Source organism: Myiozetetes cayanensis, unplaced genomic scaffold (genome assembly GCF_022539395.1).
Source record: "Myiozetetes cayanensis isolate MyiCay16 unplaced genomic scaffold, myiCay2020 scf9, whole genome shotgun sequence".
Taxonomy (NCBI): Eukaryota; Metazoa; Chordata; class Aves; order Passeriformes; family Tyrannidae; genus Myiozetetes; species Myiozetetes cayanensis.
The window spans coordinates 19,149,569-19,167,001 of NW_026088185.1; the positions used below are offsets into that span (position 1 = coordinate 19,149,569).

The following is a 17,433-nucleotide window of genomic DNA, read 5'->3' on the forward strand; positions in this document are numbered from 1 at the left end:
CAGTCCACTGGGGGACATGAGGTCTGGCAGCCCCTCTTTCACTGCCCTGAACAACAGTGTAATGTACAAGTAGTAAAGATGCTGTGTATGGCTCAGTACCAGCTTAACTCGCCAAATTGATGATTACATAGCATTTACTTATTATTCTGATGTTATTAAATACCCCCAGCTGGATTCAAAACAGATAAAGTGAAATTCAATTCTAGATGTATTTTTTAAATTAGTGTGTTGCTTTTCCTTCCCATGATTATGTAAAATTTGTCCCCATTGTCTACATTTGAAAGTCCTGTTGCCATTAGTGTCCTATTACTGAATTAGGATATAATTGATATTCTACTTTTGCTTTTTCTTTCAAAACCCTTCAGTTTCCTTTCAGTCTCAGATAAATTCTGCCAGCCTGTCTAGCTTCATCCTTTTTTGCCTGATCCAGCTGTTGTCTTAACTTCTCTACGCTGACTGGCTGTATCTTACAAATCCTCATTGTCCAAAATGCATTCATTTTCTTTGGTGATGTACACTGAAGTGCTGGAGTCATTTAAAATTAAGTTTCTCCACTGACTTTGATCTTTCTCACAGCATGACTCATGATTTATATCTCAAGCATCCAAAACACTCTATTAATCTCCCCTAAATGCCCTCAACAATTTTTACGCCCCTTTGAAGAGATTAAACGAATTCTTTTTCCATGAGATGGGATCTAACTATGGTCTTACTGGAAACCTTTTCCATTCATGATGCTTATTTAAAAATGTAATACAGCATTTCCCCTTTCTCACAACAGCATTATTCAAAAGACTCTCGCACAAGTATTGTTTCCTGCTTGCACAGTGAATTAGGAATTGTTTTATTTATCACCTAATGCTCAACCCTGCTTTAACAGAAAGGAGTAAGAGTATAATTGGATTTTAACACCCAAAATTATTTTAGCTTAAAAAATTTCGTCACTTACAGATACTCCGAAGTTGGTTTTATGATAAAAAAAATGTAATAAAGCCCCCTAGAGAATCAAAATCAATTTTAAAGCACACATAATCTGCCAAAGGCAGGCTTCATTTCCTCCCTGAGGGGGCATACATACCACATTATCCCTCTGTTAATAGCAAAGTAAAATATCAAATATCAGCATTGTGTTAAAAGGGCTCCACAGTGGCCTCTGACATTTGTCATTTAAATGAGAGTATTTATCCAGTATTGGGAAAATAAGTTCACTGAACAAAAGTAATTACGAGGTTTCAGTAATAGATAATACAACAACCTTTCAGGTGTAACACAGTAAAGAAAAATGTAACAACAGATGCAGATTAGACCAGAAAAAGTGCCCAACAAAATGCCTGCTTCAATGAATTCAAGAATGAAGGAGACAGCAAAGGTTCTGGGGGCAAACCTCCTGCTTCCCAGCTCTTCCCATGCTGTTGTTTTCCAGAGTCACTTCTGACTCTATAAACGTAGGTATTTTCCAAACTCATGCTTTGGCATCTCAGCATTAAAACCAGAAAAAATCAGCCTGATTTAAGTAGTCTTATTCTAAGAATCAGATGATCAGACATATTCCAAACAGTGTAAATATTTCCAAGATGCTGCACTTCTTGTATTGTTATGTTCTGCCAAATACTCAGCAGCATTAACTTCATGAGAAAGCAGATGCAGAAGGTACAGCAAGAGGAGATAGAAAAGCTAAATGAAATACAGACCATTACCATTCTGATGCAGGTAATTTTTTTTTTGCTCCAAATAACATAGCACACAACATGTCATGCAAATAGCTTTCCAATAGCTGAGAAACTTCTACAACAAAATCAAGTCTGTCCTACAACTAGAAAGACTAAAACTGTCTAGGGCACTGGATTTTGAATACAGCAATTCATTTTTCAGTTTGACAGCTGCCAGTATTTTGCTGTACATTTTTTTAGGTACTTCAGTTTAGATCTATCAAAATTGCTTCCTACCCATGATGAACCTTCACAGCATTAACCTAACAATTTTGAAAAGCCACAGCTACCAACTGCTGCCTTAGGGAACTCAGCTATTATAGGTGATCTTTGTCATAGGACAGCTTCCAGATGGAAGAATTGTTGTCAGTTCTATAAGCATGAATGATGTCCTCTTATGATTCCCATAAAATATTGAGGAAAAATAAATTTATTCTCTATTTCTAATGACAATAGTGGTTGAGAGTCCCCATGAAAGATGTTTTCTATGCACTGCAGAAGACTTGTAGGAAAGAATTTGAAATTTAATTTCTGCATTCAAACTCTTTTGTTATTTTTCCCCAGAACAGTATTTTTAATATTCTAACTACGATTTAAATATAATTTAAACTGAAGCACAACCTTTGCTTTGAAATCATGAAAAGGTCACGATCCTGACCCAAATGAAAATCCAGAAGTCCAAGTAAACACACTTGACACCTCCTCAGCTGTTGGTTTCAGAAATCACGTTGCTCATGAATCAGAAGCAAGGGCTCAGTTGAGCTGGTACAGAGGAGAAGGTGCTATTCAGGGATCCTGTGAGAGTGATCTCAAAGTCCAAGGGCTTCTATTCAACTTCTAAGGACACTTCTAAACTATCATACTTGTGAAATACAAGGCTTTTAAGGAAGCACAGTATCAGCTCTATATACGAGTTGGTTATACTTATATTTGCTATAAGAATACATATTTACATTTATTTACCTGCAATCTAATTTGCAACAATGCACAAATCCCAGAGCAGATCATTTACAGTGCAATGACTGCAGGCTTCATTTCAAACAGGGTAACTTTAAAAATTTTCCCATATATTCCTTCATTTCTCAATCCAACACCAACTAGAGAAGAAACACAAGCTTGTCTGAAAGCACAGTCAGGGATCTTCTCTATTAGCAGCTTCATTCCACTGCAGAACTCTTAGTGTCATGAATGTAATGTGCACAGTAACCACAAATACAGCACAGATTCCCAAGTATAGCATTTAAAACATCAACCTCAAAACTTGTCAAAGAGCTCAAAAGAATCCTTTTCAGCAAGACCTACGTAGAATCAGTAACATCAGGAAAACTATTCACGAGCATGCTCTGCTTGAATAGCTTACAACTCTTTGCAGATGCAGCCACCTTTGCTACAACACAACTGCTCTCTCATGAAACAGGAGGGATGACTTCAAAAGTATTCTTAAAAATCATCATTCAATAAAACATTGTAACCAGCACGAGGCTTCTGAAAAGGCTACTGTGTATACCTCCTGCAGTGTGACTACAGTGAAGAGTCACCGGACAACCAAGAAAGACCAGTTGGCTTCAAAGCAGCTGCACCGCGGGCTTGCTTCCCCTGCACCTTTGGAAACTGCAATGTACAAAGATAAAACTCCTTATTTATTATCTCCATATTTTAGAAAACTGACAGGAACAAATCACTTCCAGAAAGACCCTGATGCAAATCTGCTGAACCATGACTTACCCTGAGAACTAAATCAAGGCCATTGCTATCTGTTCCTTTGGGAAAACCTACTAATAGTGGATAAAATGGTAACAGTAAAAAGATGGCAACAAGAGAAGAATGAAACAAGGCAGCTTTTCTGTGGTCCACATGAATACCTTAAACCTGAAGAGTTACAGGATTACTAAAACCATTCTCTGAAACAATAAAGTCAGTTGAAGAAATGGGGAGCTGCAGTGTAGCAATCTGACAAAGAAAGGTAAAAGTAGTAGATATGGAGGCACATATTTTCTTCAAGAAGGTAGTTATGTTGGTGCTTCCAAAACAGTTTTATTTAGCAGCTGCAATAGATGTATTTGACCACATCTGAATATATGACTGCATCCAGAACACATCTCAGGGTGTTCTGAAGAAAACTGATGTTTCAGAAGAACTAATGTTCTGAAGATGAAGTATCACTGATAGAAGAGATACAAGACAAAGCATGCAGTGAAGCTGATAAACAGTTTAATACCAGCATAGCTATAAAACTGATAGAAAGACAAACAGCAGGAAATTTCCAAAAGCAGAATGCAAATGATATACCACAGTAGGTAAACATCAATAGTCCTGTGTCCCAGTCTTATTTCCCACATGATATGAACTTACAGTCTTCATCACAGAGATGCCTATTCCCTCAAATACAACAATTTTATGAGTGGCTGTGCATATCAACAATTACTTACTTCCTCTAAGGTTAACAATCTCAATAATCAAGAGATACAGGTGAACTGTAATGTAGAAACTATGTCAAAAATCAATCACCACATTATGAAGTGACAAGTTCTTTTTTTGTATTTCAAATGAAGGCGGCCTGACTTAAGGCTATAAAATTCGTGAGTATAATAAGCAATCAAAAATGGCATTTACAAATTCTACACTACTCTCCCCAGGCTGTAACATCTGCATGTATCACTGCTGCTGTTTTATTCCAAAAAGAGGCAAACAAGCCAAATGAACTGAACAGCAGAATGCAACACTCTCACTCACAAAAAAAATAGGATTAGGAAGCCAGTTTCTAAGTGTGCACATAGTTTCAAGAAAGAGGAACTTTCATAACAGCAAAAGTGGAGCTGTTGGGGCTTTTTTTTTCCCTCATACTACACTGCTATCTTTCTATTTGCCTGTGAGATACTGGATCTGAATCTCACTGAATTATTGATATGGGTTGGAACAAACTCACTTTGCCTCTGTGTGTGTGGGGGAAGGGCTGGGCCTGGACCTGCAGGAAGGTGGTAATGCCTGCACACAAGGGCTGTGCTGAGAGCAGGAGGCAGAGCCAACAGTGCTGTGCCCATGCAGGGCACATGGCAGAGCTGCAGGTCCTGCAGCAGGGCTGCCTCCCTCACCACGCCCCTGCAGCCTCTGCTTGGCTACAGCACAGCTCACTTTGGCCTGGAGGGAAAATCAAACTGTATAAATACACGGGACTCCACCTGAATCTCTCACTCTCTTCTCTCCTCTCCTGCAATCTAAACCATGTGAACCATTAGATCTTGTCATTAACCATTCTTCCTTTTCTCTCCTATTTTCTCTCTTTCTTTTCCCTTTTAATCTGTTTTCTTCTTTTACTCTTTGCCTTCTCTTGCAGGTAACTTAAACCCAATGAATTGTGTTTCACTAAAGCTAGTATATTGATTGTTTTTAATGTTTTTTTTTTTTTGTGGAATGGGTTTTTGTGCTGAATGTTTTAGTGAAATATCTTTTTCTTGGTTGTATTTTACTCCTCTAAAATCTTTTGCCAAAAAATCTTATTTTTCTCACTAAATTTAAAAGAATTTCTCTTAGAGAAGAATGTGTGACTCTTTCTCCAGACACTAATTTGAGGTTATAAAGAACCCAAAGGTTTTTAAAAAAGCCTTAAATAAAATATAACCACTCTGGGCATCTTATAGCTTAAAATCCAGAGTGAAACCTTGCCTCCCATATATCTTTTTCACTTGAGTGGGGTTTTGGAGTCAAATTTACACTTCAACGTGGCTTTCCCTGTTCTTTTGCAAGCTCTCTGCACTACCAGCAGTTGTAACCACACAGCACACAGTTCTGTTGTAGGGGATGACTCATTAGGAAGGACACTCAATCAGCTGCATACATACAGAATCTTGATGCACCCAGCATTTTATAACATAGCCACAGCATCCTCATATCATCAGCCTTACTTCAACATTAAATCTGAAAAACAGCAAGATTTGTTTATCCAGGCAGATGGTCCTTTTCCCAGTAGGATATCTACATGGAACTTCAGGTTCCTGCATCTCAGTACAGACTTCACAAGACTCTCACTGGAGAAAATTCATGCTCTTTTCTGAGTTTGTAATTCTCATGGACAATTAAAGGAAGGAAACTAAATGTGAAGAGTCACTATACGACACCTGGAAGCTTTGCTTCCAGATGTTTGTAAAGACTTCTCATTTTACAGACACTGCTTAGCACCAAGGATGAGCAAGCAAGAAACAAGCCAATCCTGAATTCCTCAGTCTGTTTCTTTATCACTGCAGCTAATGCTATTTTTCCCATTTAATGGAAGCACAATCAGACCCTTAACCCTTAATGAGCCAAGCCACCATTTGTTTAACTGCAAATAATACTGAAGAAAACAAAAAATTATCTTGTTCCTATGTTAACAATAAGCAAAGCAGTCAGTTTAATGCCACTGGAACTTCATGTCTTGTTGGCATCGGTACTGGTGTGGTGCTCTGCAAGGAAGTGTTTTGTAGACATGCAAATGAAACAAATGGTAGTGCTGAAAAATCTCAGCGTCATTCAGAAAGAGGAAGAATTTGCATATACATTATCAGATTGGAAACATAATTGGTTACTTATCTTTTATGCTTCAAATCTTAGCGATTTATAAAGACACAAAGAATGCTGTAGTGAAAGGATTGGCTTCGGTCCTTCAGTCCTCAGTGCCAAAACACCTCTTTTAGAAGCTTGGAAACTAAGATGATGAGATGGTCACATCCAGTATTTGCCATTTTGCCAAGAATGGGGGCAATCAGGAGTAGACACGAAGGTGGATGCTTTGCATTAAATGATTTTGTGGGCCACCCACTCTTCAGCCACAAATCATTTAAATCTGCTATGGAAAACAGTGAAGAATGGAGTTTACAGCCAGTAAAAAAGAAAGCTTCATCTTCTCTTTGAAAGCCTCTACCTCCATCTGTTTCTTCACACAGAAGAATACTTGCTGTCAAATCTGCTCTTGAAAATGATAGTATTTGAGGTAGCAAGTGAACTGGCTGGAACTCTAATCTACATTTACATTGATTCCCTCTTCTCACAAAGTATCAGAAATGACAGAGGTGACTTATATCCTAATTATGATGACCTATTTCATCCCCTGAGTGCATAAGCCACCACACTTCTGCAGGGCATGTCCAGAAACCCACAGTGCTATGGGGTTGAGTGATAAACCTATCAATCTCCCAAGGTCTACTTTATGTCCATTACGTAGCAAGCTTACAGTTCATTTTCATCAAATTGAAAGTTCTGGTTTGAAAGAACAAATATACATTTCCCTTTAACAATGGGAGACCCTTCGGGAAGCAGAAAGTCTCATCCCACTATTACACCACTTGGTAATATAAATAAGTTACTAACCGAAAACATTAAGTTAGAGACGACATGAAGAAGAAGCAGCAACACTCTGTGAGAAACTTTTAAAAAAAATCCCAAAACCAAAGAAACAATTTCATCGAGATGCTTTGAGATTGAAACATCATTAACAACTTCACTAGTTACAGATAGCAAACCCTTTAATAAAATTAAACCTTGCAGCCTGAAAAGAAGCTGGGGAAGGGAGGAATGTATAATATGATAATTAAATACTAATAACTCTATGGTAAATTTTTTTCTGAAGTCTGTTGGTCTCTTATGCACATATAAATCAAAATTTGTAGGTGATACAATGGCTTGGTTAAGAATGTGGAAGGCTGCGAGTTACTCCTCTCCACGTGATCTGTTTGTAAGTAAGCAAGCAAGCGCATCTTGCCTTCTTGACTCTCCTGCCAAAGACTTAAGTCTCTCACTTCACTCTTGAAAGGGGCACAAGTTTCTTTGATATCATAAAATATTTGTAAGAAAGACCAATCATACAGCTGCACCCTAAAGGCACACAACAATGGTAGAAGCTGCCCTTTTACTGTTTCTTTAGGCCCAAGAAAAGGGAAACAGTTGAAGCAGATGGATATGGTTTGTGCCATCAACTGTACACATTGTAGGAATATTCACACAGTGTCACTCTTATTATCGCAACAAAGTTGACAACATCCACCCATTTGAGGTCACAGGCACCAAGGATGAGACCAGCACAATCTCCATAAAGTTCTCCTGCTTTCGTAGTTCAGTGGTTCTGTTGGCAGGAGGTGGGGGAGAGTGTTGTGAACAATCTGGTGTACGACTCAGAGCCTGTGGAAAGCAGATACGGATAGAGGGAAGGAGGGTGGGTGGTAGCATGAGTTATTATGCATTTTACACTGCTAAAATCCCTCATACACAATATCAGCACCCAATCATGGCCTACAGCAAACAGCCACACTCAGGACACTATAGTCAGTACTCAGCCTTCCTAACCTGAGGGATTTTTCTGAGTTCATGATGAACTTTATTCAGCAAAGTGACCCAATCTAAGTGTCCTGCAGACATCACAAAGAGAAAAACTTATTTAAAACATATAGGTTCTGTTGCAACAGAGCAAACTTGGACAACAAAGTTTTATGTCAGTCACTTTTTCCCTATGAATTGAGATTTTTGGAAAATACTTTTCAACAGAAGTATCATTTTTTTTTATTTTATGAATACCTTAACAGTATACATCTGTCACTGGAAAAAGACAAAACCCAAGAGAAGAATTTGATAGAGACACAGCCTTCAGTAAGAAGAAAGCTATAAATCTCCAGCATGTACTCAGGAAATACAGTATGTCAAAAGAATTGATATATTATGTGCAGTTACTACAAAAATTTAGAAGTTGCTTTATTCAGTGCATAAATTTCTTCTATCTAGATCAGCCCTTACCTGCAGTCATGGACAGTAACAAAGACAAGCTTACCACCTCATTTCAGAGGGTGTTATGACTGTTCTGTAGGGCAGCTTTTTTAGCTTTCACCTGCTTTTGTAGGGAAGCAAAAATCAAAGCTGAAACCCTAGGCCTCTTTTTCCTTGCAAGATGCGCTACCCAGGCAAACCTAAAACTTGAATGTAGTTAGTTACCACCATTCAAAAATAAATTAACCTTGGAATGTGTGCCATGTTGATAGTATCACACTTTCAGAACTAAAACAGAATTGATAAATCTAAGTAATTACTGCTTATTAAGCTGGAGTACATCTCCCCCAAATGCCAGATAAGCCTCACAAAGCTACCGAAGACCTAATGACACTTTTTGCAAGAATGGTGGTTTGCTACAGTATCCTGTTTAGATCTTCTTGGGTGGTCCAGTGGGCACAAAGAGACGCTGACATCCACCCTTCTGCTGATACTGCACTAATGCAATAATATTGCTTTATGCAGCAAATAGGGAAGGTGACAGTAGAAGACAAAGTAGCAATGATTCATGTGCTGTCGGCATTAAGAGAAAGGTGTTTTCAGAAAGAATGCAAAATTCACCTCTAGGCAAAGGGCCAGCACAAAGCAAAGGAGCTCAAACTAGCTCAAAGTGGTGTTTAAGTAATTGGTAGGCCCCATGCCAGTCCTGTAGGTTAATTTCACTCTCAGACTAAGGAAAGAAAACGTAAGAGAGTCAGAAGTGAACAGAAAACCCCATCAAGTCAGCAACATATGCAGCAAAGCAAGGGAGCAGCAGGTTGTAAGGAGACTAGGTAAAGTCAGGAGGGAAGGACAATAATATATGTCCGAGTATTTTGTTGCCTGGCAATTCAAGAGTTAACAAAGAAATTACAGAAATTACAGAAATTACAGAAGAGGTGATGCATTGGGCAGAGTGTTTTAGGGAGCACCTTTTTTACGATTGAGCTGGTTCACTTTTCTAAAGGAAGTTCCTGTGAGAGTTAAAGTAATTTAATGATCAACTAACGAGGAGCACTTCCCACTCAACATGGCAAAAAGTTTTCTCAAATCAAGGATCTTAACTATCCAGAAATGGACAAACCAACCAACCTTGAATGATTCTGTTATTTTGAAAAGCACTAAAATGCAGTTTTCCTTCTAAAAATATGTTCTTAATACATTTGGATGTTTGAAAGACATACCATATCAAAATGTCTAATGCAACAACCCAAAATCATGTATTAGCTACGCATTAGTGTAAGTTTTAAAAGTCAAAACAAGTATTTCCAATGTGGTGCTACACTGGTGGCATATTCCATTCTTCAAAACACAAACATTCGTGGTATTCACTCTTTATGCCCTCTCTCAGTAAGGCAGCACACGTTGCTGTGGTCGAACTGCACCAGTAGGGACTGCCCGTACACCTGAGCTCACTCACTGTGCTTACTTCTGGACTAGTATTCTTAGGGATGGGCTTAAGCAGACCTTGTTATTTGAAAGGATTCAAACCTCTACCGTAGCATTAACACAGTAAGATGCTACTGACTATGATACGAACTTTATCTCCAGGCAAAACAGATTTTTGAAGGAAAGATCTTTCTATCAAATTTGTCAGAGAATTTATTATGCTTAAATTCTTTCACTAGCTTCCTAAGAAAGAAATTTAGTGTTCTTTGCAATTATTCAATTATGAAAACCAAGACAAATTAAAAAGGATTATCCACTTGGGTACTGTAGCAAAGCTCTCCCTCCAGATTTTTGGGTCTGGATTTTACTCCTTGCAAATACAGATCTCCCATCTAAGTGGACTCAGCAAAATCTTTAGTGTTTGATCAACACCAAAGAGTTTTGATGAACAGACAAAAAGCCTGTACTTTCTTTTAGTTACAAAGTGTTACTAGGGAGATAGTGTAAATATAAACACAATCATAATCATAACTTGGTTAATTTACATATATTTCCAAGAGAAAAACCTGAGTAAACAAAGCAGAACACTGGAATAATGACAATAGCATAAAATGGTACAAGGCTCATTTATAACACTGTGTATAAATGAGTAATTACAAATACATACATAATTACATAATAAACATTTTTTATTTGTAAAAGTGAAATATGTTGGAAATTAAAATTACAGCAAAAAGAACACAGCTGCTCCTTGTTAAGCAAGCAGTTGTATACCTTGTTCAAACAACCATGCTGTGCCAGCCAGCCCTCCTCACACCACAGTGATATGCTGAACTGGAAGACATCCTGACCATTCCAAAGGTTTCCAGCTTTTAGAAACAGCTCACAATGGCTCGTAATGAAGCATGAATTTACTATATTCTTCTTAGTTTATAGAAATGCTGGTATTCAGAATTTTTCATAGAACAGACACTTTCTTTGTGCTGAGAGAGATTCACTTTATTAATCATAGGAATGATTTCTTATAGTGACTGTGGTATTTGTTAAGGGTGATTTTTGTGGCATTTACAGTAATGAAATAGAAAAATTGAGATTATAAAGTCTCTGGGTCCTTGTTTATTACTGAATCCTGTGAACCCACAGCCGTGATCTCTGCACACCTGCAGGCCGAGTAACCTTTTAGGCTGTGACAATTCACTATTAAAACTGTTCTCATATTTCATACCACAGACATTTGCGAACCCAAATGCAGAGAACAGGATATCAGATCATGACCATACAGCCTGTTAATGGATGAAGTACACACAAAATATAAGTGTTCAAGGAGGCAGGGAGAGATTGCACATCACATGCTGGTTTGGAGCACTGGTGCCCACACTTCCCCTGGGGCTGACCACTGCGAAATAGCTGAGAACAGCTCTGATATGCCCTCCCCAGACAGGCACATCATCAGTCCTACTGGCACCAAGTTGCCTGCCACCTGAGACAGGCTCAAGAGGTACAGCCATAAAAATGATTAGTACTTTTTTTAACAGCGTCTTTTACTTACGAAGCACCAGAAACATTTAGGATACATTTTGTCCAAAAAAACAAGGTAAGATAACACCAACACACTGAGCGCACACATTCCCCAAATTTCACCACTCAGAAGTGCAAAAATATGGCCCGACTTTCACAAAAGCTCTGAGAACTAGTCACACTGTAAAAGCAATTTGCACCATAAATCCACATTACCATCTACGGCAGGGTAAACAGAGTGTTTAGAAGCTAACAATATCCTTCTCTGCTTAAATCACCTGAAACACAGCATTGACAGGAAACTCCATAGAAACTTCAGACAAAGAATAGATTAAAAAAAAAAGGTGTTTTATAAAACACTAATGTGTTTTGTTTGTTAGTAAAAAGTAACCTCTGCCAGAGGTATTTAAACAAGGATGATGGAGAAACTGAGATGAATACTTTGGTAAGCCTTACTGCCAGCTTAGTGTCTATAACGAAAATCAATTAAGTGAACTAGGCATGTTGTTAGACCTTTTTTCTCTTTTAAAACCCATTAAATATTGATAAGAACTTATACTCCTTACTAATGCCAGTAGCAAAGCATTTTATGTATTTTAAGTCAGTTTTAATTTTTATTCTTTGAGAACATAGGCTTTATGCCTGTGCTTTATGTTCTACCTACATGAGACTTCAAACAAGTCTGTGATGTGTTATGAAAGCATAATAATATAAATGCCTACCTTTTTCAGGAACCGTACTCCATAGGTAAATATATAAAGGTAAAATGTAAATCTCCACCTGCAAAAGGTACAAGAGATTAACTCTAGGATACCAGGTTTACATAATTTACAGTTCAACACAAGATTTCTTCTAGCACTGCCAAACCACTACACCCTGGTCACATTAATAGAAGTTGAAACAAAATTTTTGTCTGGTTTTCTACAACTTTTGTTACCAAGCACTGTGCTCATTTGGCTGCTTTTCCTCGCCTCATTAGCTCTCTGAAAATACTGGCTAATTTCACCTAAATGTAACAGGGAAAAACCTCCACAAATTTTTAAGGATAATTAAGTTTTTTAAAAGTTTTGTGAAAACTAGCAGGACAGCAAAGAGAGGACAATTTGCACATCTGTTGCAGGGAAGTTCACCTGTTATTAGACACCAGGACAAAGATAATAAGAAATGTTATTAAGCCTTCTACAGGTGACTTCGGAGTAATGCATGTCAAATACACTCTTTAATTATGAAAAGAATCATTCACAATGAGCTAGAAATTCACGTAGCAGATTCCAGCACTCCATACTTTGCTTTAGGGATTGCATTTGTGTCAGATAGATATGCTGGATACAGATACATATATCAACAATTTACATCAGCTGCTCAAGTGTTCCCTTGATAAAAGTGATTCTATATTTCACCAAATACGCATGGAAAAAATTCCAGGCTTCTGGTTTGTCTTTTCAGAGAGAGGCAAATTAGACGCTAAGAACAAGATGCCATGGAAAGTAAGAGAGATTTAATACAAAATCATCCTCTTATCTATGTCTTTCTTCCTTCTCCACTGAAAGAAGACATACAGAGTAACTTCCTATCTTTTGGACCCATTACTCACTTAGGAAAGAGCTAATGGAAGTACATGGAAATAAAATCATAACCTTGTGCAGTGTGAATTCTTAGAGGAATTCCTGTTTGTTTTTTTCCCCCCAAGGGTTGGAGTGACTACACATACATGCTTAATATAAACACCAGTGAAATAATATTCATAACATTTATAGCAGGATGAGATTTATCTTCCTTAAAGTGAAGCAATGCTGCAACGTAAATCATCTTCAATGACATATTTTACAGCACTTACTCTCCACTGGCAAAACTATTGGTTTCCTGTTAATTGGCACTGGAGTGTGTTCAAACATTACTGGAATGGTTACAAAAACTGAAAATGTTTCTATCTAAAAGGTTAATCCAAATCTTTCTCTTCAAAGCTACTTTTACAGGTATTTAGAAAGACAGTTGTGTCATACATAAATAACACTGATAAACTGAGGAGAGTGTAAGAACATCAATGAGATTTAAATTGTGATACTTCAGCTGAAGAAAAGTTATCTTTTATCCTGTAGTGACAGAAATACCAATCCCTTCAATAGTTCAGTCACTGCAGTGAAAGGGCTCACTGTTTTCTGGTATGCTGGCAGTTTCCTCAAGACACTAAGAAAACAGACTACTTGGAGACTAAATGTTAGTTGTGCTGGTAGAAAATCTTCAGATCATGCACATGGAAGAAACTGCAAGTACAGTAACATGGATGAAGGATTTCTTTGGGTGACAATTTTCTTGTTAGGCCAATCCTGTAGCTAGGAAACCTGCCATTTAACTTCAAGGTTATATACATCATCTAGTGAAAGTTTTAAGACCGTCCACTGAAAATAAAAATATCAGGACGAAAAAACTGTCTAACCTAATCACTGATGAGCACTCCCAGTGCCCTTCTTTCACTTTTAAATGTGAGCAGTTATGATAAATTCCTTGCAAAGAGTTTTATCACCTTTATTTCACGTTTCTTCAAGCAAAATTCATAATGCCTTTGAGGACATTTGTAGCTTGCTGTTGGGAGATGCAACATTCCGTAAAGGAGTTCAAAGGCAGCCTGACATATCTGAAATATGTTCATGGTTGAGTTTTAGTTGGTGGGTCTCAGAGATTTTCCAGTCTGCACAGACATTTGGAATACTTCGATTGCAGCGTTTCCTGCAGCTATCACCCCAAAGAAAAGAAAAAGACTCTTTCTTGAAACAAACAAATTCAAACCCACCAATTTCCCGATCTAACTTTCCACCCACCTTCCAAAGTACTGCCTCTGCTGTAAACTTGCACTAGAGCCATGGACTGCCCTGTAGGAGAATTTCTGGAGCTTTGGAAAAACCTCAGAGCCAAGAGCACTAGGTATTATCTGGGTCTGCCAAGGACAATCAACTTGCACGAACTGTTCAGCTGCTACAAAGGTGATAATTGCACACAAGGATATGATAATATATGCTCTTTTTCCCTAACCTACCTAACAAGTGTACTTGGATTGACCATCAGAAGATGAAGCAAGGCTCAGAACTGAGTGATAGACAAAGGTGATCAAAGTGCTAACTCCTTAAAAAGATAAATAATATTAATAGGAAAAAAATTCCTCATTCCTGCTGAACAACATGCCCAAAAGCTATTCTACAAAATTTTGTCTTGGTCAAACTGCAAGAAACAAAAATTCAAAACAAAACAAAGTTGGAATTGGCCTCACAGCATGTTTATCATCATTAATCAGCTAACTCTGGTGGTAGCAGAGCTACAAATGACTTTCCACTGCTTGTAGTAGGCAGCTGGCCACCTTTTCTGCAGGTTTCAAAGGACAATTCTGTCAGATGAATAAGCCAACTGGAATCTCAGTCTCATACAAGGAAGTCCAAGGAATTTCCCACATTGCTTTACCACTACTTGTAGATAGTTTATTGCTGCAATTAAGAGCAAACACCTACAGGTAAAATAGATGCATAGTCCATGACCTGGGATGGACAGGGAGAAAAGGGACACAAACTAGATTGTGAAGCTGCATTATTCACTCAAAAGCATACAGACAAGGGCAGAAGGTATGTGAGAAATAAGTTTCATGCAATGCAAATGTGTCCAGCAAGACTCCTCCAAAAGTGGACTCTCAAATCAGTACTCTTGCAACAAGTACTCTAATGTGAATAACAGATTTCAATCTACACTATGTACTTCTTTATCCCTGTATTTGGGTCTCACTGCAGCCCACTGATGAGGAAAGCAAGTGAAGGGAAACAGCTAGGAGTAGTAATCAGGTCCACTCACAGCACAGCCAGTGTCCAAACCACTTCAGTATTTGGGGAACTTGGGCAAAATGTTCTTTCTCTCTGCACAGAGCATCATAGAAGAGGACATCTTTCTTAAGTGTGAGATTATCAAGTCTTATTCCCAACTGAATTCACAAAGCGGTAGTTGATTAAGTGCAGATTAAGTCCCAACTCTAATGGTTGGAAAATGCCCTTAGGCTGAGCACAGTCTGAATAGTCACAGACCCCAGGGAAGGGAAGATGCCTGGCCAGTGGTATAAACCCCCTCTGGTACCTTTTCTCATATTCTGCTCAAGGCCCTCCTTAACCACCAGCAGCTCGTGCTGAGTGTCCACATGTCACTGGGGACTACTGTTGTTTGGGTCACAGCTGGTTATCTGGAAGAGGGAAAGTAACAAATTCTTCTAAAGCAGCAGTAGCAGAGCCTAAAAAACTAGGAAAAGTAAGACAAGATCTGTACTAAGATGTCTTTTGTTCCCCTTTTCCCTCAGCCATATTCACTGCCCTATTAAAACCATACAATGGAGGTCACTAGGTGAAGCACTCTGTTGTGGATGACGCCCACATCAATTCATCGCATTTAACTGAAAGACGAAGATAACTGAAGCTGTTCTGTTTCGTGAGAATTTATTCTGGCCTTCAGACTTGAAACACTCCTTCTGGCAGTTGTATAGACACAAAATTTGAATGACCCACATACACACAAAGCAGGCTGCTTAAAAGACTTTTAAGTTAGTTTGAATCCAGCAAACCCAGATGAAAGCACTCAAGAAACAAGTGTTCTGAAAGACCTGATCTGTCTGCTTGCAATAAAGTTTATAAGGTTCACTTTAGTCCTGCATTAACATGCCTAAAATACTTCCAAAGTGAACCAGGTTTACACCTGGTCTTTTCAAGCTCGGAATTAGAGAGATCAAATTAGTTTACATATAGACCTTCTGACAAATTCAAGTTGTGATAGCAGTTACCAGATCAGTGTTTCAAATGTGGATGGGATACACTGTAGCAAAAAGTCAAACTAAAAAGTGACTCTTCCATAACAAAAAAATAAATTCTTTTCTGACTCCTCTTGTTCAACATCGGAATGCATTTGCAATATAGAGCATAGCCAGTTTCTTAACCTCTCAACCCTCTTAACTTTGAGCGTCCAATGAAATTTTAAAGATGCTTCAGCATGTGGAAAAGTTGGAGAGCCTATGCCAACTAATCTGCTACACCCTGTGGTGCTCAATTCAGCAAAAACTATTCCAGTGCCCACTTGGGCAAGCACTTCACTGATTTCAGGCATGTGTCTAACCATGTTCCCTTCATCACACTGATGAATTTTGTCTTTCAAATTTCCCTCTAAAAAGTGAAATTAAACTTCAGCTAATAAAAACAAATTGCTGGAGCAATGCTCCAGCAAAGCATCCCCCTACTCCATACACACCACACATTTTGCAGAACCCACCACATGGAGTTTGTGCTCTGTGTCAGAAAAACGCCATCCTCCTCATAGATCTGCTGTCCAGCTGAGTGAGCTCAGTACAGCTGTTCTACCAGGAAAATAACTGCTTCTTCCAAGGGTAAGGCTGAAGAGGCACAAGTCTCTCTGCTCCTGCAGTTTTCCTTTTCTTCCATTTCTTTTGCAGGAAGATTGACGGGCCATGCTGTGAACAGCACCACTCCCGCAGAGCCCCATCTTTGCAGCACCTGCCTGGCACTGCACAGTCCTTAGGGCTCTGGTGCCAAACCAATGTCTGCTGCTCAGAAATGGTGTGCGAAGATCCAAACCTATCCAACTGACTTTTGGCAACCAAACATGAAACATTAATAAATGCACGATTATTAAAAACATAACAGCCATTTTGCTTCTAGAATTGTAGCTGTTACTTACATCGATGCTTTTGCCATTGATTTGCTGCAGTCAGGGCCACAAACAGTTAACATTAAAAACCCCCAGCATATTTAGCAACTAGTCATGGGCTCACCATATTGCCTGCAATCAAAGAAACTGGATTTCTGGCTCTGAAAACTACTTTCAGAGAAACTGCAGACACCTGAAGCTTTCTCATGGAAATACACTTCAGTAAAATGTCAGATTTGCTCTCTCCATCACCAGCTGCTCAACTGCTGGCAGTGGCTGACAGACCTCTGGGCTCAGGCTTTGGGCTAAAAGTCAAACTGAGCCTAATGCAAACTTCACAGCTGCAGGTCTTGGTTCTGAAGAGGGT

At 38.6% G+C, this 17,433-nt stretch overlaps 1 protein-coding gene across 1 annotated transcript in view; it reads right to left on the reverse strand.

The window, feature by feature from the left end:
- The window catches only part of CERS6 (ceramide synthase 6), a 113,858-nt gene that overhangs the window by 48,275 nt on the left and 48,150 nt on the right, over positions 1-17,433 (reverse strand). The window contains exon 4 of the mRNA XM_050339489.1: positions 12,107-12,164. Coding sequence (XP_050195446.1) covers positions 12,107-12,164 — 58 coding nt within the window. The remainder of the gene's footprint in view (positions 1-12,106; positions 12,165-17,433) is intronic.